The 24,507-nt window shown below is 50.4% G+C and overlaps 2 protein-coding genes across 2 annotated transcripts in view; one reads left to right on the top strand and one right to left on the bottom strand.

The window, feature by feature from the left end:
- Positions 1–15,315, bottom strand: part of KHDC4 (KH domain containing 4, pre-mRNA splicing factor) — a 54,406-nt gene extending 39,091 nt beyond the window's left edge. Inside the window, exons 1-2 of the mRNA XM_063946968.1 lie at positions 15,182–15,315; positions 14,648–14,686 (exon numbers count right to left, since the gene is read on the bottom strand). The gene's annotated coding sequence lies outside the window, so the exon portion shown is untranslated. The remainder of the gene's footprint in view (positions 1–14,647; positions 14,687–15,181) is intronic.
- Positions 8,416–24,507, top strand: part of LOC134980231 (sodium/potassium-transporting ATPase subunit alpha-2) — a 124,697-nt gene continuing 108,605 nt past the window's right edge. The window contains exon 1 of the mRNA XM_063946960.1: positions 8,416–8,487. Coding sequence (XP_063803030.1) covers positions 8,431–8,487 — 57 coding nt within the window. The 5' untranslated portion in view covers positions 8,416–8,430. The remainder of the gene's footprint in view (positions 8,488–24,507) is intronic.

Raw genomic sequence — 24,507 nt, forward strand, 5'->3', positions numbered from 1 at the left:
GAAAACTGATTGACAGGAGTGGCTGAGGGTATCAACGGGGAGTTTGAGGGGAGTGGATGGGAAAACGCAGGTGTGCCATGGCCGTTTTGCATTTGCGTACAAACACCACGTAGGCCCTGTATGTGGCCAATGGAAGCAACATTTTCTGTGGTATTTTTATGAAATAATGTATTTGCATTTATGGCGAAGAAACGCACATCTACAGTCATTTACTCTGACGTGCAGGGGTGCGCCCAGCACAGGGCAAGTCCGCCCAGCATGCCGGTTCCTGAATTCCCCCCCAGCCTTATGTGTCAAATAGCCCTCTGCCTACGGAGTCTAGCTGCTATCCGCCATGTTTTTGGTTGCAGCGGCTGTGTGTGACGTCATGCAGCCGCTGCGACTCGATCAGCAACGGGGTCTGCATTAGACTCAAGTTCAAGTTCAAATTTATTGTCATCAGCCAAAACAAGTTGACAGACAAAATTACAATTGTACAGGGCATCAAGTAGTAGCAGGCGACAACATAAAACAAACATAAAAAGAAATCATTCATTTTAACATACGTACAGCAGATGGGATAAAACTAACCCTAAAACGGTTGGTACGAGTTAACAACGGCCCTCATTCCGAGTTGTTCGCTCGCTAGCTGCTTTTAGCAGCATTGCACACGCTAAGCCGCCGCCCTCTGGGAGTGTATCTTAGCTTAGCAGAATTGCTAACGAAAGATTCTCAAAATTGCGAACAAAAATTTCTAAGCAGTTTTCTGAGTAGCTCGACACTTACTCTTCCAGTGCGATCAGTTCAGTGCTTGTCGTTCCTGGTTTGACGTCACAAACACACCCAGAGTTCGCCCAGACACTCCTCCGTTTCTCCAGCCACTCCTGCGTTTTTCCCAGAAACGGCAGCGTTTTTTCACACACACCCATAAAACGGCCAGTTTCCGCCCAGAAACACCCACTTCCTGCCAATCACACTCCGATCACCAGAACGAGGAAAAAACCTTGTAATGCCGTGAGTAAAATACCAAACTTCTTAGCAAATTTACTTGGCGCAGCCGCAGTGCGAACATTGCGCATGCGCAGTTTGCGGAAAATCGCTGCGATGCAAAATAACGAGCGAACAACTCGGAATGAGGGCCAAAGTACGAAACCTCTTTCGAGATGGAAGTTTGTCAAAAAGCATACTAAAAGGATGCGCACTATCTAATAAAATACACCTGGCTTTGCTTAAAACCCTACACCTATACAAATCATCAAAACTAGGCAATGGCATACCAATGATTTTACTTGCCGTTTTCCTTATCCTTTCTAATGCCCATCGATCTTTTAAAGTGTAGCCTCCATACCATGCCACGATCCCGTAACTAAGAATGCTCTCTATCGAGCACCTGTAAAAGTTTAACATGGTCTGCGCACCAACACCTGCTACCCTTAAACGCCGCAGGAAGAAAAGTCGTTGTTGAGCCTTTTTTCCTATCAGTAGCAGGTGCTCAGACCAAGTCAGACTTGACGAAATCTGAATGCCCAAGAAACGGAATGAAGTAACCATTTCCACGTCCTGATCACCAACAAACACTGGTGATTTCAGTGACTGTCTTCTTCTAAAATCAATAATAAGTTCTTTTGTCTTCCCACTATTTAAAAATAAATGATTTTCATTACTCCAATCGACTAGCTTCACAACTACCGTCCTATACGCCAGCTCGTCCTCACAACTAATTAACCCAACTATGGCAATATCATCCGCAAATTTAATCAATTTAACTGATGCGTCCGCTGATACACAGTCATAAGTGAACAGTGAATATAAGAAAGGACTAAGAACACAGCCCTGGGGTACACCTGTATTAATTTGTGCTTCTCCGGACCTAATACTGCCCATTTTAACCACCTGAGGGCGATTTGTCAAAAATGCTAAAATCCAATTACAAGTAAAACAATCAAGGCCCTAATGCAGATAATTTATTTATCAAGGACACTGGAATCACTGTATTAAAAGCTGAACTAAAATCAACAAATAAAATCCTAACATAAACATTCCTCTCTTCCAAGTGAGACAAAGTAAAGTGCAACAGTGAAGTAATCGCAACATCAGTGCATCGATTTTGTCTATAAGCAAATTGGTATGGGTCAAACTCGGCAGAGAAAAAAGATTTAATATGATTCAGTACCAGTTTCTCAAAACATTTCGTTATAAGAGATGTTAACGCTATAGGCTGATAGTCATTTAAACATTTAGCTAACCCTTTCTTGGGGATGGGGACAATACCCGACAGAGCAGCATGGCTACACGGGGTGTAAATCATTCAGCCCGGGTTACTGCGGTGGAAAGACGTGTAGGGAGTAGATCATTAGCGCAGGATAACGCCAGAAGATCGGAGCGCTCATTACAGCCAGGGATGAAAAATTATTTCACTATTAACAGTCTGATAAAATTCCTGGATTATGAATAATTAAAACATAATTTCCGTTCGGCCTAATGACTTATGTCCCATTTCTTCTGTGTGACTGTGACGGGTGAGGGAAAATAGACTATTATAACACTGAAGCAGTCAGGGGAAATGGATTACATTAAATATTTACGTGCCCCATTTGTGTAAAAATAACTCCAGCTCCTGTAATAGTGTCTGTGCCAGTGACAGGACCACAGCACTACTACACCCAGCGTCTTCTCCAGGAACGCACCTACCAACATTCCCAATTTAGGACATTTTAGGCTTTCCGATCTGACTAAAAAGTAAATCACAAAGTGCCCTGCAAATAACGAAGGCGCCCAGTCGCCATAACACGGCACTTCCGCACCCTGGCCCTAATCCAGATCCCAGTGTATCTGCGGCACATGGCGTAAGGTACTGATGTTCGGTACTTGCGACCACTACCGTACAGTTATACAACTGCGACCGCTACCGTACAGTTATACAACTGCGACCGCTACCGTACAGTTATACAACTGCCACAGATCCTGTAAACTGTGACTGCTACTTTACAGTTACACAACTGCGACCACTACCGTACAGTTACACAACTGCGACCGCTACCGTACAGTTATACAACTGCAACCACTACTGTACAGTTATACAACTGCGACCGCTACCGTACAGTTATACAACTGCGACCACTACCGTACAGTTATACAACTGCGACCACTACCGTACAGTTATACAACTGCGACCACTACCGTACAGTTATACAACTGCCACAGATCCTGTAAACTGTGACTGCTACTTTACAGTTACACAACTGCGACCACTACCGTACAGTTACACAACTGCGACCGCTACCGTACAGTTATACAACTGCAACCACTACTGTACAGTTATACAACTGCGACCGCTACCGTACAGTTATACAACTGCGACCACTACCGTACAGTTATACAACTGCCACAGATCCTGTAAACTGTGACTGCTACTTTACAGTTACACAACTGCAACCACTACCATACAGTTACACAACTGCGACCGCTACCGTACAGTTATACAACTGCGACCACTACTGTATAGTTACACAACTGCGACCGCTACCGTACAGTTATACAACTGCCACAGATCCTGTAAACTGTGACTGCTACTTTACAGTTACACAACTGCGACCACTACCGTACAGTTACACAACTGCGACCGTTACCGTACAGTTATACAACTGCAACCACTACCGTACAGTTATACAACTGCGACCGCTACCGTACAGTTATACAACTGCGACCGCTACCGTACAGTTATACAACTGCCACAGATCCTGTAAACTGTGACTGCTACTTTACAGTTACACAACTGCGACCACTACCGTACAGTTACACAACTGCGACCGTTACCGTACAGTTATACAACTGCAACCACTACCGTACAGTTATACAACTGCGACCGCTACCGTACAGTTATACAACTGCGACCGCTACCGTACAGTTATACAACTGCGACCACTACTGTATAGTTACACAACTGCAACCACTACCGTACAGTTATACAACTGCGACCGCTACCGTACAGTTATACAACTGCGACCACTACTGTATAGTTATACAACTGCGACCGCTACCGTACAGTTATACAACTGCGACCGCTACCGTACAGTTATACAACTGCCACAGATCCTGTAAACTGTGACTGCTACTTTACAGTTACACAACTGCAACCACTACCGTACAGTTACACAACTGCGACCGCTACCGTACAGTTACACAACTGCGACCGCTACCGTACAGTTATACAACTGCGACCACTACTGTATAGTTACACAACTGCAACCACTACCGTACAGTTATACAACTGCGACCGCTACCGTACAGTTATACAACTGCGACCACTACTGTATAGTTATACAACTGCGACCACTACCGTACAGTTACACAACTGTGACCGCTACCGTACAGTTACACAACTGTGACCGCTACCGTACAGTTACACAACTGCGACCACTACCGTACAGTTACACAACTGCGACCACTACCGTACAGTTACACAACTGTGACCACTACCGTACAGTTACACAACTGCGACCACTACCGTACAGTTACACAACTGCGACCACTACCGTACAGTTACACAACTGCGACTGCTACCGTACAGTTATACAACTGCAACCACTACCGTACAGTTACACAACTACCACCGATACTGTACAGTTACACAACTGCAGCCGCAAAGTATGGAGAAGGAACACAGTAATAGGTCACAGTCACCTACAGTACATGGTATGTCCACACACAAACTGCATTATTACCAGTGGCAAACGCAGGATTTGCATGGGGGGGGTTTCCAGAACTGGGTGGAGCCAAGCACGGGGTGGGGACTGAGGTGACCCAGTATATGCTGGGTCCGTAAAACTAGTGTGTGTGTGTGTATATATGTGTGTGTATATATGTGTGTGTATATATATATATATATATATACCGCATATACACCTATGTATATATTTATATACATATACACATAGCATATTAAACTTGCATATATATATATATATACATACAGTACACGTATATATACGCATGTATATATATATCATGTGTGTGTGTGTGTGTGTGTGTGTGTGTGTGTGTGTGTGTGTGTTTATATGTATGTATGTATGTATGTATGTATATACATGTGTATATATGTATGCACAAATTGCACATGGATATATATGTACTATAATCAGTGCCGTTTCTAGCGGCGGGCGAGCCGTGCAACCGCACGGGGCGCCCGCCGCGGCACTTTGTGACTCCTTATCTCCTCTCCCCGAGCGCTCCTGCTCGGGGGGCGGAGTTTCGAGGAATGACGCGTTTGCGTCGTGACGTCACGACGCAAACGCGTCATTCCGCGAAACTCCGCCCCCCGAGCAGGAGCGCTCGGGGAGAGGAGATAAGGAGATACGCATGGAAGGAGGAGGCGGCCGGCGCGAGGGACGTGAGGCGGCGGGACCGAAGAGCGGGAAGATGTAAGTATCCTCTCTCTCTTTCTCCCTCTTCCTTCCCCCCCACTTGAAACCTGCCTGCCGCACTGTGTAAAATGGGGACACCTGCCTATGGGGATACCTGCCTGCCGCACTGTATAAAATGGGGACACCTGCATATGGGGTTGCCTGCTGCACTGTATAAAATGGGGACACCTGCCTATGGGGTTGCCTGCCGCACTGTATAAAATGGGGACACCTGCCTATCGGGTTGCCTGCCGCACTGTATAAAATGGGGACACCAGCCTATGGGGTTGCCTGCCGCACTGTATAAAATGGGGACACCTGCCTATGGGGTTGCCTGCCGCACTGTGTAAAATGGGGACACCTGCCTGCTGCACTGTGTAAAATGGGAACACCTGCCTGCCGCACTGTGTAAAATGGGGACACCTGCCTGCCGGACTGTGTAAAATAGGGACACCTGCCTGCCGGACTGTGTAAAATGGGGACACCTGCCTGCCGCACTGTGTAAAATGGGGATACCTGCCTGCCGCACTGTGTAAAATGGGGGCACCTGCCTGCGTACTGTGTAAAATGGTGATATCTGCCTGCCGCACTGTGTAAAATGGGGATACCTGCCTACCGTACTGTGTAAAATGGGGATACCTGCCTACCGTACTGTGTAAAATGGGGATACCTGCCTACCGCACTTTGTAAAATGGGGACACCTGCCTGCTGCGCTGTGTAAAATGGGGACACCTGCCTGTCGCGCTGTGTAATATGGGGACACTTGCCTGCTGTAATGTGTAAAAAGGGGACTTTTTTTATTTTTATTTTTTTTCCCCTGTGGTGGGTGTGATGATATCAGACGAGGCTGCGCCCACTTTAATGAAACCACACCCATTTTAATCAGGCCACACACCCTTGTCGGGAGCGCGCGCGCCGAAGGCGCGCGCATGCTTTTTCTTTTTACGGCTATATGGGGGGGGGGGGGGGGCGCATTTTGAAATCTCGCACTGGGAGCCAAATTGTCTAGAAACGGCCCTGACTATAATTAAAATAAAGTAAACTTTTATTAAGCACTTACAAGTGCCACCAGGAAGACAGCAGGCTGCAGAGGACGCTAGACAGCCGTTAATAATACTCATGCAGCAAAAAAAAAAAAAAAAAAAAACATATATATATTTTTTTTTGGGTGGAGGGGGGTTTCTGGGTGCTCGGAAACCCCCCCTGGGTTCGCCACTGATTACATACAATATGTGATCTACATTATGTTTGTTTTTTTACTTAAAATTATGAAAAGGTCTATTTATCACAGTCCGCATCTCAGAAGCGGATGTGATGTGATAACTACGACGAACTGACATTGCGATAATTGAATAGGGTGTCAAAACACCCTTTTTCACATTATTTTAGTACAAATAATATTGAAAAATATGCCCGAAAATGAGATACTTACTGCCAGCACTAACTCAATTAGGATACTCTATTGTGCAAAGCAAATACAAAATCATATTGCCTGAAAAGAAAATAAATACCCGCTTTTCCCTCTTTGTTTAATACGTCTCAGTGTCTATGGCTCGCCCTGTTTTTCCCCAGGACACCCTGTAGTGGCCCCAGTCTGCCCCAAGGTGGCGCTGCTGCTCAAATCCAAATTTGTGATTTGAATCACATTGACAGTCTCTAGTCTGCGGTTATTCATGTGTTTGATAGTGATACAGGGGCGGAACTACTGGCGGGGCAGGCAGTGCATTGCACTGGGGCCCCGCCGCACTCAAGGGCCCACAGCCGCCGGCATTTAGAACAGATTGACATGCGGACGAACGTCCGCATGTCAATCTGCGGTCTCCTCTCCCTCCCTGCTGCGGTGCCTGCTCTCCCGGCCCCCGCTCCCCCCCCTATGTGTTGGAGGTTGGAGGGACACGAGCGCATCGCTCGTCTCTCCTGTGTCCCTCCTGGCTCTCCCCCGGCATGTGCCGTTCGTGAGCTCTGATTGGCTCACGAACGGCACTTCCTTCATTAGACCGGCCGGGGGGAGAGCCAGGAGGGACACAGGAGAGACGCGCGATGCGCTCGTGTCCCTCCAACACATAGAGGGGGGAGGGGGGGCCGGGGGAGCAGGCACTGCGGCATATACCTGGCACTGGGGGGACAGATCTGGCACTGGGGACATATACCTGGCACTGGGGGGACAGATCTGGCACTGGGGACATATACCTTGCTCTGGGGGGGCATATACCCGGCACTGAGGGCATGTACCTGGCACTGGGGGGGCATATACCCGGCACTGGGGGGGGCATATACCTGGCACTGGGGGCATGTACCTGGCACTGGGGGAATATACCCGACACTGGGGGGGGCATATACCTGGCACTGGGGGGGGCATATACCCAGCACTGGAGGCATATACCTGGCACTGGGGGGGAAGCAGGCACTGGGGGGGAATATCTGGCACTGGGGGCATATACCCGGCATTGGGGGGGCATATACCCAGCACTGGGGGCATATACCCGGCACTGGGGGCATATACCTGGCACTGGGGGGGGAAGCAGGCACTGGGGGGGAATATCTGGCACTGGGGGCATATACCTGGCACTGGGAGCATATAACTGGCACTGGGGGGGCATGTACCTGGCACTGGGGGCATATACCTGGCACTGGGGGCATATACCTGGCACTGGGGGGGAATATCTGGCACTGTGGGAGAATATCTGGCACTGGGGGGGCATATACCCGGCACTGGGGGCATATACCTGGCACTGGGGGGGAAGCAGGCACTGGGGGGGAATATCTGGCACTGAAGGCATATACCTGGCACTGTGGGCATATAACTGGCACTGGGGGCATGTACCTGGCACTGGGGGCATATACCTGGCACTGGGGGCATATAACTGGCACTGGGGGGGAATATCTGGCACTGTGGGGGAATATCTGGCACTGGGTGCATATACCTGGCACTGTGGGGGAATATCTGGCACTGGGAGCATATGTGGCACTGGGAGCACGGCCCTAGCAACAAGCACTACCCACTAGCAACGAGCATGACACCCAGTGCATGAAACCCCTGGCAACGAGCATGACATCCTGGCACCATGCATGGAACCAAGTGCATGAAACCCCTGGCAACAAGCAGGTAATTTAAAAGTAATTGGAAGCCTTACTGTAGAACTTAATGTGTAATGGGCATTACGGTGTGTGACATAATGTATCACGGACATTGCGGTGTGTGTCATAATGTTTCAGGCATTACGGTGTGTTGTATACTATATCACGGGCATTGTGGTATGTGGTATAATGTCTCAGGATCATTGTGGTGTGTGTCATACTGTGTCACAGACATTGTATGTGCTATAATGTATCAGGGGCATTGCAGTGTGTAGCATAATGTATAACGGGCATTGCGATTCCTGGCATAATGTGTCACACGCATTACGGTGTGTGGAATAATGTGTCACAGGCATTACGGTGTGTGGCATAATGTGTCGGGGGCATTACGGTGTGTGGCATAATGTGTCGGGGGCATTACAGTGTGTGGCATAATGTGTAGGGGGCATTACGGTGTGTGCATATTGTGTCATGTGCATTATTGTCAGTGATCGCAAAAACGCGCTATGGCGCGTATTTTACCCAGAAACAGCCGCCCAGGACTCACATTTAGAAGATGAGCGGGTCCCACAGGACGCGCTCATCTGAATATGTGTTTGCATGTGTTAAGCCTGTCAGCGGAATGCAGGAGGTGACTGGCTGTTTCCTCGGCCAATCACCTCCTGTAGTCTCCATCCAATCACAGCCTGCAGCATCTCCCGCTTTGAATCCTGCTCCCCGCCAGCACATGAATCTGTGCTGCAGGGCTGACAGACTGGCCCCGCTCATCCGGCTCCACTGCCGCTCTGCCGCCAGCACCCTCCTCTGCGACTGGGAGTACAGCTCCGGATCTGCCCGCCGCCACCCCCCTACCCGGGACCCGCTCAACGCCCCACCGAGACCCGACAACTACCTTCCAGCAGGAGCCGGCCGGGCTGCGCAGCTCCCGCTGTAGGTAAGCAGTAGACAGTGCTGCATCGCCCCGCTTCACCCGGAGTAGCTGGTGCAGATGCGGGATGTCCGGGGGCTGCTAGCTCCGTGTGTGCAATGTGAGGCCGCTCAGAGTGTCAGGGCCTCACTGACACCATTTTTCTGACAGCACAGTGCAGTGAGTGCACTGGCACAAGTAGCCAGCCTGCGCCGCAGCATGAAGGAGCTATCTGTGAAATCGCAAGCAGAGGCTGGCAAGAAGGAGCTCCTCCGATCGCTTCCCCTGACGGGCTGGCCACTGCTAAATATACCAGTAATCAGTACAACTGTGCAGTGACACTGACTTTCCCATTGCACCTGGGGCTCCACTACTTTGACACAGTTGGAACTGATTATCGGTATATTTCGCAGTGGCCAGCCCGTCAGGGGAAGCGATTGGACAAGCTTTTTCTTGCCAGAGAACAGCCTCTGCTTGCGATTTCACATAGAGCTCCTCCAGGCTGCGGCTACTACAGGCGCAGGCTGGCTACTTGTGCCAGTGCACTCACTGCACTGTGCTGTCAGAAAAAATGGTGAGTGTCAGTGAGTTGCTGCTGGGGGCGGAACCACTTGTGTCAAACGGCCCCTTCGTGCAACTGGAGGTGATAAGTGAGTGGTTACTGCAATGTGCCTCAGTGCTCTACCAGGCGCATTGTGTATAATAACGTGCTCTACCAGGCGCATTGTGTATAATAACGTGTTCTACCTGGCGCAATGTGTATGATAACGTGTTCTACCTGGCGCAATGTGTATGATAACGTGCTCTACCTAGTGCAATGTGTATAATAACGTGCTCTACCAGGCGCATTGTGTATAATAACGTGCTCTACCAGGCGCATTGTGTATAATAACGTGTTCTACCTGGCGCAATGTGTATAATAACGTGTTCTACCTGGCGCAATGTGTATGATAACGTGCTCTACCTGGCGCAATGTGTATAATAACGTGTTCTACCTGGCGCAATGTGTATGATAACGTGCTCTACCTAGTGCAATGTGTATAATAACGTGCTCTACCAGGCGCATTGTGTATAATAACGTGTTCTACCTAGTGCAATGTGTATTATAACGTGCTCTACCTGGCGCATTGTGTATAATAACGTGTTCTACCTGGCGCAATGTGTATGAAAATGTGCTCTACCAGGCGCATTGTGTATAATAACGTGTTCTACCTGGCGCAATGTGGCTGATAACGTGCTCTACCATGCGCATTGTGTATAATAACGTGTTCTACCTGACGCAATGTGTATGATAACTTGCTCTACCTAGCGGCAATGTGTATGATAACTTGCTCTACCTAGCGGCAATGTGTATGATAACATGCTCTACCTGATGCAATGTGTATGATCACTTGCTCTACCTAGCGGCAATGTGTATGATAACATGCTCTGCCTGGCGCAATGTCTATGATAACGTGCTCTACCTGGCGCAGTGTGTATAACGTGTTCTACCTGGTGCACTGTGTATGATAAAGTGCTCTACCTAGCGGCAATGTGTATGAAAACGTGCTCTACCTGGTGCAAAGTGTATGACGTGCTGTACCTGGTGCAAAGTGCATGACGTGCTGTACCTGGTGCAAAGTGTATGACGTGCTGTACCTGGAGCAAAGTGTATGACGTGATCTACCTGGATCAGTGTGCATAGGAGGTTCTACCTGGTGCAATGTGTATAAGCGCCACTACTGTGTGGTGTAATGTGAATTGACACTATTATGTGGTCACGCCCCTTCCCTATGGGGAATCTGCCTGCCGCTATGTATAAAAATGGGGAATCTGCCTGCCGCTATGTATAAAAATGGGGAATCTGCCTGCCGCTATGTATAAAAATGGGGAATCTGCCTGCCGCTATGTATAAAAATGGGGAATCTGCCTGCCGCTACGTGTAAAAAGGTAGAATCTGCCTGCGGTAATGTGTAAAAAGGGCACGCTATCTGCCGTTATGTGTAAAAGTGTATGGTGTCTGCCGTAATGTGTAAAATGGGGACACTGTCTGCCGTAATGTGTAAAATGGGGACGCTGTCTGCCGTAATGTGTAAAAAGTGCACGCTGTCTGCCGCTATGTGTAACGAGGGCACGCTGTCTGCCGCTATGTGTAACGAGGGCACGCTGTCTGCCATTGTGTAAAAAGTGTATGCTGTCTGCCGCTATGTGTAACGAGGGCACGCTGTCTGCCGTTATGTGTAAAAAGTGCACGCTGTCTGCCGTTATGTGTAAAAAGGGGAATCTGTTCGCTGTAAGGAGTAAAAGGGTCTCTACCTGGTGTAGTGGTGCTACTGTGCGGCGTAATTTGAAGAATGGAGACTACTGTGCACCGTTTTATGAATTGGTATTATTTTGTGGACACACCCCTTCCCCACGAAGCCACGCCTACGGCGCGCACTGCCCATGGGGTGGACTTGGATGGGATGGGGGGGGGGGCCCAAAGCATTTTGTTGCACCTGGGCCCACCGCTTGCTTGTTCCGCCACTGTAGTGATAAATGCATGTTCCGTAGTCAGACCTCATTATTCTTACTAGCTCTTATTCATATTATGGCAGCATTTCGGCAATAGACGGAATGACCATTAGAATGATGCTGAATCCATTGCCGGACTTGACGCAAACAAAACACTGAAAAAATGTGCCTAGTTAAAACACCTTCTTCAGGTCAGCTTCTGGCGTCGGCGCGTGTACTAAGCATGTGCGGCCGTTAGCCTGCGTATGCATCAGTGGCAGCACAATCTGCATTCCGGAGCTTGGTGAAGCCGACAGATTAGCAACCCGTATATAAACCTACGGAGGTTGCCTTTGCAGTCGGTATTGCAGTGACCAGATATATCCACTGCAGTACTACCTTGATACATTGCGGGGGAGGTTTAATGTTTGCAGGTACCCCCCTAAAGTGGGTGTTTACAGGGGCAACCCTGCAAAGGTCCTTTAATAAACACGCCCCTTTATCTAGCAAGGACTGCTAGAGCCATTTTCTTAATTCCGGTGGTGTGGGCTGCAGTCAGATCATGTGATACTGTAGGCCGGGTACACCTCAGGCCCACGGGCAATCTTGCCGACAAATTCCCTTTGCCCCGGACCGTGCAAGAAGTAATGAATAATGGAACGACATCTCGTTCTGTCCTTCATTACAACGCATGGGGTCGCCCACGATTTCTTGTGGTTGGCCGTGCAGCCGGCTGACCAGAAGATATTGCATGCGACCCACGGAAGCGCGCAATCAGCATACACACTAGGCGATATGCGCGATTTGTCATTCCGATACGGCAAATTGAGCCGATATCGCTCTAGTGTGTACCCGACCTTACAGTACGTGATCATTCAGAGAAAGATTCTCATTACCTTCAACTTTTTCCTTTTTACAATACTGCTTGGTTCAGCCTAATCCCTTGATTTATGTTAATTCTGAGAGTGAGTGAGGCATACTGTGCCTCTCGCCTCAGAAACTGGGGAACTGAGATTGTGCCCTCATAAATATTGGCTCAGATCACACTACGGCGTCCGCTGAGTGTAGATGGTATATTCGCCTTTAAGGCTTTTCACAAGATTCACCACATACTGTCCATATTTTGTACTTTGTATTATTGTGGTGGAGGCAGGGAACCCACAGTCCTGGTTTTCTTTGTCCTCCCTAAGACCACTGCCTAACAGTCTCATGAAGCTGGAGAGGGAACTGCGGAGATGAATGAAAGGAGATTTCTTAAGCGGATCTTTTCCCACACTGACTAACAATAGTGGAGCTATTTGTGGAGGCCGCAGAGAGCCCCGTACATCAGCGTCCCCAGTACACAATGACAGCTCAGGCCAGCTCTGCTTCCCCACCATTCACAGTTCACCCGACGCGTCCCCGGCAAGAGGAGGAGATGGGAGGAAAAAGGGTCCTCATTCCAGCAGTCTCTGGGATGAGCTCCCTGGGATCTGATTATGTGTCAGCGTTCACGGAATCTAAGCACAAATTAGACTGTTTGTCGTCATAGAAACAGTTTGGGTGAATTCTGTTCAGCTCTGTATAATGGGGAGTTACAAACATCAGCTCCGTATTTATAACAAATGATAAATATACAGTCAGTTCACCGGCGTGCCATTCATTGTAGCATAAACCGCCCACCTTATCTCCCCTATGGGCATATTTATCAAATAAATAATTGTGGCTTAGCCCCCTGGAAGCTGCCAGGGGGTAGCCGCAATTCCTAAGCATCCGGTGAACGTACAGTATATACAGGTGTGTCCTTTTACACTGTGGCTTCAGTCGCACCAAATACCACTCTTGGCGTTGACCGATGGCTGCGCTGCCATGGGTCAACCTTAGATCATAATTGCGAACGCACCAGGAGGCGGCCTCACACATGCTGGGCTGCCCCTAGCATGTGCAGAGATGAACGCAGATCTGGATGTGTATGCAGCCATCTGCGTTCATCTCTGTATAAACCCCAGAGTCCGAATCTGAGTAAAAATGGCTCCGATGTCAGCGGCCGCTGCTTATCCTCATGACAAGTTCCGTTGTGCTTCATCCTAGCGTCTCTGGTACACTATGGAATTCAGTTGGGTGTGAGGTTTAGCAAAGTAAAAAACCTTGTGTACCTCACACCCAATTTTGGATAACCGCTGGCATGCGCACTCCTGATACCCACAGTATCCAGTTGTTTTTTTAAAAATCGTCGCAGGGGTTCGAGCTCTGAAAATCCCGTGGCACGAGTGAAAAAAAAATATTCTCACCTGTCTGGTGGCCTCCGTGACTCCTGGTGGTATCCCCTCCATCTTTACACTGGAGGGGGCTGCTGAGAGGCGTGGGGGCTGCTGGGAAGCTCAGGGGCTGCTGGGAGGTGTAGTCCCAGCTACTGCCTCCAGGAGAATACATTTACATGGAGGGGCGCTCACACACACATATACATAGACACTCATACACACTTACACACACATTACACTCACCGCTGCTGCACAGAGCCCCGGATCCCAACGCTAGAGGAGAAGACACCGCTTTGGAATGTCAGTAATTACTGACTAATTAAGCTAATTGCAAACTTCCAATTGCTTAATTAGAAAAAATCAGACTTGCTCTGGAGGTGCGTGAAAAAAAACCCTTTGTTTTTTATAGAAATTGGCGTGTCTCATTTTCTGTCCCACAATTGAATAGCTAAACCCCATGTCTGCAAGAAAAACCTTGTGCTGCCGGGTTTTCTGAATTCCCAATTGAATTTTCCACTATGAGCGGCTGAAAATAAGAGGCAAAATATAAAGAATGTAAGGTACACTACCCTTTCTCAGAGCGTCTGAGTTGCGCCAGGCTTCTTCCGCTATAGGCAAGAAAGATAAGAGAAAACGTTTTGAGATGTTTCTGGAAATCCCTTACAGATTGTACAAAGACAAACTTCCCTAGAGTCATATGGTGAAGGGCCTAATTCAGATCTGATCGCAGCAGCAAATTTGTTAGCAAATGGACAAAACCATGTGCACTGCAGGGGAGGCAGATATAACATGTGCAGAGAGAGTTAGATTTGGGTGGGTTATATTGTTTCTGTGCAGGGTAAATACTGGCTGCTTTATTTTTACACTGCAATTTAGATTTCAGTTAGAACACACCCCACCCAAATCTAACTCTCTCTTCACATGTTACATCTGCCTCCCCTGCAGTGCACATGGTTTTGCCCAACTGCTAACAAATTTGATGCTGCGATCAACTCGGAATTACCCCCATCGTTTTGCCCATTAGAGAAAAATTTTGCTGCTGTGATCAGGTCTTAATTAGGCCCGTAGACTCCTGGAGCTGGGAAGACATAAGCTGGCCATACCTCAGACCAACTTTCCTTCAACCATCTGCGTCATCAGATCAGCCAACGTCCCTCCAATGTGTGATGTCACAGAGGTCGGCAGACAGTGTCGGCCTGCTTCTGCCTGTTTTGAGCAAACATATATTTTTCTTGGTCTGTGGAATAATGAGAGGAGAACACAGTGAGGCGTGAGGTGACAGAGACGGCTGCAGAGATGCATCAGGAATTATCTTGCAGGGAGGGTACAGAACTCAGTGATATAAGGGGGCTCATGTAAGGTGCGCAGCCCAGTTCCTAGCTATGCGGACAGCAGAGGGCAACGCAGGTGGGGCACAATGACACCTTGTGGGTGCTGCACAGGGAACTGAAGCGGACTCTGGGCCTAATTCAGGTTGGATCGCAATCCAACCGGAATTTCTGCATTCGCCCCGTGGACGCATGCACAGGTGCCCATACTGCGCATGGGCCCGCATTTACTGCAGGCAACCTGCAGGAAATGCGAACACCTCTGCCTGATTGACAGGCAGAGGCGTTCGTGGGCCGGCAACGCTCCATTTCAAAGGCAGAGACGGAACACTGCGGGGGTGGTGGCTTCCGTAGGTGGCCATTAAAAAAGATGGCAGCCAGGCTGCATTGGCAGGAGGCCTCCCTAATTTCTGCGAGTGCGCACTAATTGTGGCGCAATCGTACATTCAGAGGGAAGTCCAGCAGAGCATAGTGTACCTGTTGGAAGAGGCCATATTGGACGGTTGGGTTATGTTGGGCAACTTGTCTGATACCACCAAATGTGTGAACACAAAAATATTTCCAAGGAGCTGTCCAATGTCTTACAGGGGGGAATCATCTAAAAGGCAAAAACAAGTTGGTTTTACCGTTAAAATGCCTGCCCTTGTAAACCATTGGGCAAGCTCGCCAGATAGCCACCGATGCCAGCATATTGCAGGTTATTACGTTTACCCCCGAGTATTTTATGGGCTTTAATGCTGTCGCGCATATTCTTGCACCTGATCTACTTGACAGATTTGTGGCTAATAGAGAGAAACTAGAGACGAAGGAGGGCAAATAAGGAAGCAACCACAGGACCAGCCTAGATAGTCCAAAGGTTAAGTGGCAGACAATTCCCCCCCAGAAGCCTATTCTAGCTAATGCCCATTCACCCAGGTGTGTGAGCTACCTTCCACATGGTGCCAGCATTGTGGATCAGCCACAGTGCGTGTACATACCAAAGAGCGGCAAGCACAGAAATGATCGGTACAATCAGGGTGATAACTGCGATTACAGGGTCATGCTCTGTACCTGATCTACAGACGCGTTTCACCAGAACAGAGCGAGTGTGCCCAGGTGTGCGAGCTCCCTTCCACTCTGGTGCCTGCATGCTGGATCAGCCACAATGCGTGTACATACCAAAGAGCTACAAACACAGAAACAAACTGTACAATCAGGGTGATCACTGTGATTACAGGGTCATGCTCTGTACCTGATCAACGAGACACGTTTCACCAGAACCGAGCGATTGTGACCAGGTGTGCGAGCTCCCTTCTACTCTGGTGCCTGCATGCTGGATCAGCCACAGTGCGTGTACATACTAAAGAGCTGCAAGAACAGAAACTATCAGTAGAATCAGGGTGATCGCTGCGATTACAGGGTCATGCTCTGTACCTGATCCATCAGACGCGTTTCACCAGAACCGAGCGAGTGTGCCCAGGTGTGCAAGCTCCCTTCCACTCTGGTGCCTGCATGGTGGATCAGCCACAGTGCGTGTACATACCAAAGCGCTGCAAACACAGAAAGGATCGGTACAGTCAGGGTGATCACTGCGATTACAGGGTCATGCTCTGTACCTGAACCATGAGACGCGTTTCACCAGAACCAAATGAGTGTGCCCAGCTGACGGAACCCTTCATCTCCAGAGTAAGGACCATATAATAGCTGCATATTAATACTGATTAAGTTACTATTACATCCCTATAAATAATGCTAATATACATTATTGTGTGGCGCGTGGCACTAGGTGCTCATCTCTACGCCCCAGTGCGGAGCTGTGGCCCGGGATCCTTGTCATGTAGCATTATTCCAATGTATCACCGTCTAATTATGTCCTCAGAGGACCCAGGCTCACTGCTGGGTTTTTTTCTGCCTGTCAGTCTCTTATTTTAGCCGGAGTCATTATAATATGACCCAGCCACTGATCCTGTTCTCTCTGCATTTGCTGGGAAATCACAGCTACCAGCCGGCTCTTCACAGGTGCCCAGAAATAGAAGCTGGGAGACTGCCTGGCGATAACAGCCAACTCCAATAATTATGTTTAAGAGCACAGGCACACAGTGATTTACTTCTCCCATCATAAAGGGATCTATTACCTGCTGGATGTTATTTCCCCCCCCCATATTGTCTCCTTTTGTAATGATCAACTTTGCTTTGTTGGATGAAATTCATACTCCATCTATTTATAAGCTCTGCAGAAGTTGTGGGCAGTCAAGGGTGATCTAACAGGCAGGCCCATTAAGACCGCTGAGGGGCCTGGGTAATGAAGGGGCGTGGTCACACACAAAAGGCGTGGCAACACCTCACCTGGGGAAAAAAAGGATGGCAAATACTATGCATGGTGCCGCACCCTGCAAAGTGTCAGGAATCTGCATACAGCATGCCTGCACTTACCTAACTGCCGTTCTGCGCTGTCCTGGAGGAGTCCCCGATGTCTGCTTAGGTGACCCATTGTCACAGTGATGTCTCCAGTGTGTCTGCCATGTGAGGGCTCAGAGGTTCCTTGCAGCATCTCCATTGTCTCAGTGTAATGGCTGCTACCATCTTGGTTTTGGTCAGCTGAAAGCTGAAACTCCAATAACATTCCAGCTTTGCCTCATGTGATTCTCTCCAGAGTCCAGCCTTGCATCATGTGATTATTTCCACTAATCCTAGTGCACCTCAGGGGATAAAAGGTCACCAGTCATTCCAATCTGGGCTAGAACAACGTTGCTTATTCAGCCACATCCTTGGCTCCCTGACTTCTAGCAGTCAGGTGGATTCTCCAGACTCTCCGGCTTCCTGTGTCTCCAGTGTCTTCAGAGAACTACATGAACAGCTTGCCCACTGCACAGAGCTGTAAACATTTATTCTACCTATTTTGCTTGTGGAACTACTGGACCCAGCCAGCGATCAACTTTCTAGTGCATCTCCTCAATCAAGCCTGCTGCTAAGCTGCCTTCCAGACGGTTGCTAGTATACCTAGGATCCAGTCCCTATCCTGTTGTTTTCAGTAGAAGCCAGTATTAACCGGTATATGAGAGATATCATGTGTAGCTGGTGCTGTTCCGCAATCCATAAATTCCTGTGTAGCTGGTGCTGCTCTGCAATCCAGCATATCATGTGTAGCTAGTACTGTTCCGCATTCCCTGTGTAGCTGGTGCTGCTCCATATTTCTGCATTTCCTGTGTAGCTGGTGCTGCTCCGCAATCCAGCATATCCTGTGTAACTGGTGCTGCTTCGCAATCCAGCATTTCCTGTATAGCTGGTGCTGCTCCACAGTACAGCATATCCTGTGTAGCTGGTGCTGCTCCGCAATACAGCATATCCTGTGTAGTTAGTACTGTTCCGCATTCCAGCATTTCCTGTGTAGCTGGTGCTGCTCCGCAATCCAGCATATCCTGTGTAGCTGGTGCTGCTCCGCAATCCAGCATATCCTGTGTAGCTGATACTGCTCTGCATTCCGGCATAATCTGCTCTCTGGATTTAGCCCAGTACACCAATCATTCCAAGTATATCCCGCTCACTGGGTATTAGCCCAGTTCCCTGACATCTAAAGAATATCTCAGCTTTACCAGGAGACAACAATAGTATATGTGCCTGGGTCACACCAGGAGACAACAATAGTATATGTGCTTGGGTCACACCAGGAGGGAGCAGTAGTATATGTGCCTGAGTTACACCAGGAGAGAGCAGTAGTATATGTGCCTGGGTTACACCGGGAGAGAGCAGTAGTATATGTGCCTGGGTTACACCGGGAGAGAGCAGTAGTATATGTGCCTGGGTTACACCAGGAGAGTGCAGTAGTATATGTGCCTGGATTACACCAGGAGAGAGCAGTAGTATATGTGCCTGGGTTACACCGGGAGAGAGCAGTAGTATATGTGCCTGGGTTACACCAGGAGAGAGCAGTAGTATATGTGCCTGGGTTACACCAGGAGAGAACAGTAGTATATGTGCCTGGGTCACACCGGGAGAGAGCAGTAGTATATGTGCGTGGGTTACACCAGGAGAGAACAGCAGTATATGCGCCTGGGTTACACCGGGAGAGAGCAGTAGTATATGCGCCTGGGTTACACCAGGAGAGGGCAGTAGTATATGTGCCTGAGTTACACCGGGAGAGAGCAGTAGTATATGTGCCTGGGTTACACCGGGAGAGAGCAGTAGTATATGTGCCTGAGTTACACCGGGAGAGAACAGTAGTATATGTGCCTGGGTTACACCAGGAGAGAGCAGTAGTATATGTGCCTGGGTTAAACTGCTAATAAAGCAGAATAAGGTCCAGTGTCTTTAATAAATGCAGAAGTGTACCATATAAAATGCAATCAAATATAAACGCAAACACAAAATAAAAGTATTAAGTTGAATGAAATACAAACATCCGTTCTCTTCCCCTTTAAATATCAAACTGGCACCTACTGTACATTACTGAGCCCAGATATCAGTATAATAATGCAATTAGATCCCAGCAGCGCCTCTAATAACTCACATAACAGCAATGTAAGGGATCTAGATGCAGGCAGCCAATCAGAAGCAGCTGCGCCTTTCATCATTATCCTCCCTGCGGTTTCATACATGCGCATTTTACGCTTGCGCCCAACTCTCCCTGAGCCCCAACACGAGGATGCGTAAGTGCCAGCACCTTCGTTATAATGTACGTCACGCCCATGTGGGTGATCGCTAGTTACGTCTATATTTTTACTGAAATTAAATAGTTTCTAGTTCTTCCTAATAAGGCAGCTCTTGGCGGCTGCGCCTGCGATTGTGCTGTCCACCGCGGCATTGCTGGGCTGAGGGTGTTGCATGGCTGAGTGCTCTCTACTCTAGGTGAAAGGGGCAGCTTGTGATATTTTCATGCTGGGTTACAGGCGGCCGTGGCTTTGGCTCCTAAGCTGGGCGTACGCCTGGGGCTCGGTGACCTCGCAGAGACCTTGTGTGCCGAAGAAAGATGCACAGGATGGCGGGGGGTCCCGGCTAACCGGTTTCCATGGAGATTGAGCAAGTGTTAGTCTGCGGGCAAAGGAATAACAAAGATCCGGACTTAACAAACACACACAGGGTGATGGAAGGGATGGTAATGACAGTAACCCCCCACAACCCAGGGCTGAGGTAGACTGCACCCAGCCAACACCGCGTCTGACAGACGGGCTCAGCGCTACCGACAGACTCCCATTAACCCTCTGTGATGCTGCCGCCCAACTCTCGCAGGCAGCCGGCAGAGCACGACCTATCTCCAGGCCAGATGAGGCAGCTGTCTCGGCAGCGGGGATTGGCAAGCAGCAAACTGTAAGGAACTACATGAATTAGATGTTGTCATGGTCCAAGTCAGCGGACTGGCAGCAATTCAGAACAGACCCCGTTGTTGGCAGCGCTGCACAAATTCCGAAGCGCGGGCCTCAGCGACGGCAACAGACCTGGGTGCACTGCACAAAGCTCATCAACGGCCACATTGCACAGACCCCACTGTATGACCTGCACTGCGCAATCCCGCTGTGTGAACCGCGTACATATCACAGACCCGCAGTGTGAGCCGCCGAGCGCAGACCCACCATGTGAGAGACATTGCAGAGACACACTGTGTGACCTGCACTGTGCCATCCTGCTGTGTGAGCCACATAGCAGACCCACCACGTGAGCCGCACTGCACAGACCCACCACGTGAGCCGCATTGACCAGACCCACCACGTGAGCCGCATTGTACAGACCCACCACGTGAGCCGCATTGCCCAGACCCACCACGTGAGCCGCAGAGCACAGACCCACCACGTGAGCCATATTGCACAGACCCACCACGTGAACCGCATTGCACAGACCCACCACGTGAGCCGTATTGCACAGACCCACCACGTGAGCCGCATTACACAGATCCACGTGTGCCGTATTGCACAGACCCACCACGCGAGCCGCATTACACAGACCCACCACGTGAGCCGCATTACACAGACCCACCACGTGAGCCGTATTGCACAGACCCACCACGTGAGCCGCATTGCACAGACCCACCACGTGAGCCGTATTGCACAGACCCACCACGTGAGCCGTATTGCACAGACCCACCACGTGAGCCGCATTACACAGACCCACCACGTGAGCCGTATTGCACAGACCCACCACGTGAGCAACACAGCACAGACCCACCGTGTGAGCTGCATAGCACAGACCCATCGTGTGAGCCGCGCTGCACAGACCCACTGTGTGAGCCGCATTGCACAGACCCACCACGTGAGCCACAGAGCACAGACCTGCTGCGTGAGCCGCAGAGCACAGACCTGCTGCGTGAGCCATATAGCGCAGTCCCACAGGACGCCGCACTGTACAGACCCACCGTGTAAGCAGCATAGCACAGAATCACCGTGTGAGCCACATAGCACAAACCCACCATGTGAGCCGTATAGCACAGACCCACCGTGTGAGCCGCATAGCACAGACCCACCATGTGAGCCGCACTATACAGACCCACCGAGTGAGCCACATAGCACAAACCCATCGTGTGAGCCGCATAGCACAGACCCACCGTGTGAGCCGCATAGCACAGACCCACCATGTGAGCCGCACTATACAGACTCACCGTGTGAGCCGCACTGCACAGACCCACCACGTGAGCAACACAGCACAGACCCACCGTGTGAGCTGCATAGCACAGACCCATCGTGTGAGCCGCACTGCACAGACCCACTGTGTGAGCCGCATAGCACAGACCCACCCTGTGAGCCGCACTGCACAGACCCAACGTGTGAGCCGCACTAAACAGACCCAACGTGTGAGCTGCACTAAACAGACCCAACGTGAGCCGCACTGCACAGACCCAACGTGTGAGCCGCACTGCACAGACCCAACGTGTGAGCCGCACTGCACAGACCTACTGTGTGAGCTGCTCTGCACAGGACCACTGTGTGAGCTTCTCTACACAGGACCACTATGTCAGACGCACTGCACAGACCCAACGTGTGAGCCATATAGCACAGACCCACAGTGTGAGCTGCACAGTACATACCCACCATGTGAGCTGCACAGCACAGACCCACTGTGTAAGCCGCACAGCACAGACCCACTGTGTAAGCCGCACAGCACAGACCCACTGTGTGAGCCGCACTGCACAGACCCACTGTGTGAGCCGCACTGCACAGACCCATCGTGTGAGCCGCACTGCACAGATCCACCTCGTGAGCCGCACTGCACAGACCCAACGTGTGAGCCGCACTGCACAGACCCAACGTGTGAGCTGCATAGCACAGACCCATCGTGTGAGCCGCACTGCACAGATCCACCTCGTGAGCCGCACTGCACAGACCCAACGTGTGAGCCGCACTGCACAGACCCAACGTGTGAGCCGCACTGCACAGACCCACAGTGTGAGCCGCACTGCACAGACCCACCGTGTGAGCCGCACTGCACAGACCCACCGTGTGAGCCGCACTGCACAGACCCACAGTGTGAGCCGCACTGCACAGACCCACCGTGTGAGCCGCACTGCACAGACCCACCGTGTGAGCCGCACTGCACAGACCCACCGTGTGAGCCGCACTGCACAGACCCACAGTGTGAGCCGCACTGCACAGACCCACCGTGTGAGCCGCACTGCACAGACCCACCGTGTGAGCCGCACTGCACAGACCCACCGTGTGAGCCGCACTGCACAGACCCACAGTGTGAGCCGCACTGCACAGACCCATCGTGTGAGCCGCACTGCACAGATCCACCTCGTGAGCCGCACTGCACAGACCCAACGTGTGAGCCGCACTGCACAGACCCACCGTGTGAGCCGCACTGCACAGACCCACCGTGTGAGCCGCACTGCACAGACCCAACGTGTGAGCCGCACTGCACAGACCCACCGTGTGAGCCGCACTGCACAGACCCACAGTGTGAGCCGCACTGCACAGACCCACCGTGTGAGCCGCACTGCACAGACCCACCGTGTGAGCCGCACTGCACAGACCCACCGTGTGAGCCGCACTGCACAGACCCACAGTGTGAGCCGCACTGCACAGACCCATCGTGTGAGCCGCACTGCACAGATCCACCTCGTGAGCCGCACTGCACAGACCCAACGTGTGAGCCGCACTGCACAGACCCACCGTGTGAGCCGCACTGCACAGACCCACCGTGTGAGCCGCACTGCACAGACCCACCGTGTGAGCCGCACTGCACAGACCCAACGTGTGAGCCGCACTGCACAGACCCACCGTGTGAGCCGCACTGCTCTGTGTGAGCTGCACTGATTGTCCAGCGTGTGATTCCTTGTGTTACAGCTTCTCCACCCAATACATTCTAAATACAGAAAACTTTTCCAAAAAGAAGGACATCAGATGGGTTCCAGCCCCCACAGTCCTGTAACCGTGCTCCTGATTGCAGCACAGATTGCTAATAATAATTTCCTACACCCGTTTCTCCGTTCTTTGCATCAGTCCCTGTATGCGTCTAATGAGTGGCGTCGTGCACCCTTGCAGGGCCGTAACTAGGGGTGTGCGAGCGGTGCTGCCGCCGCTCACCCGCAGCCCCAGTGTCGCTGCACAGTGCTGCCAGAGCGTTCTTTGGATGCTACAGCCAATCCCATCGCAGCTCTAACAGATTCCCTGGAGCTTCCTGAGGATGCTCCAGGCCGTGCTGTATATCCGGTGGCCCCGTCCCCTCATACGCCACACGCTCAGGGGGCATTGCCGGCACAGAGCGCAGTAAAACCCTGCTGCACCCTTGAGAGCTAATTCTAAATATACAAGACAGGAAAAGACGGGAAAACTGTCTATATTTGGGGAAGTGATAACCATCGATGGATCTGACATAGATGGTCAATGTTTGTTGGGGTTTGTTTTTTAACATTGGTAAGAAACCATCGATGGTGAGCACATTGATGCTTGACTATGGGGGTCATTCAGATCTGATTGCAGGGCTGATAATTTTGCTGTCCTGCGTTCAGACAGGCGCCGCCTCCGTGCAAGTGTGCGTTCCTATGTGTACGCTGAGCTGCTAAAATCCACTGTGTGCAGTATGTGCGCAGCCCAGGACTTACTCCTCCAGTGCGACGTTAGACGCCCTCCCTGAAAACGATTGGGCACGCCTGCGTTTTTCCGGACACTCCCTGTAAACGCTCAGTTACCACCCAC

This window comes from Pseudophryne corroboree, chromosome 12, assembly GCF_028390025.1.
Source record: "Pseudophryne corroboree isolate aPseCor3 chromosome 12, aPseCor3.hap2, whole genome shotgun sequence".
In the NCBI taxonomy this organism is placed as follows: Eukaryota; Metazoa; Chordata; class Amphibia; order Anura; family Myobatrachidae; genus Pseudophryne; species Pseudophryne corroboree.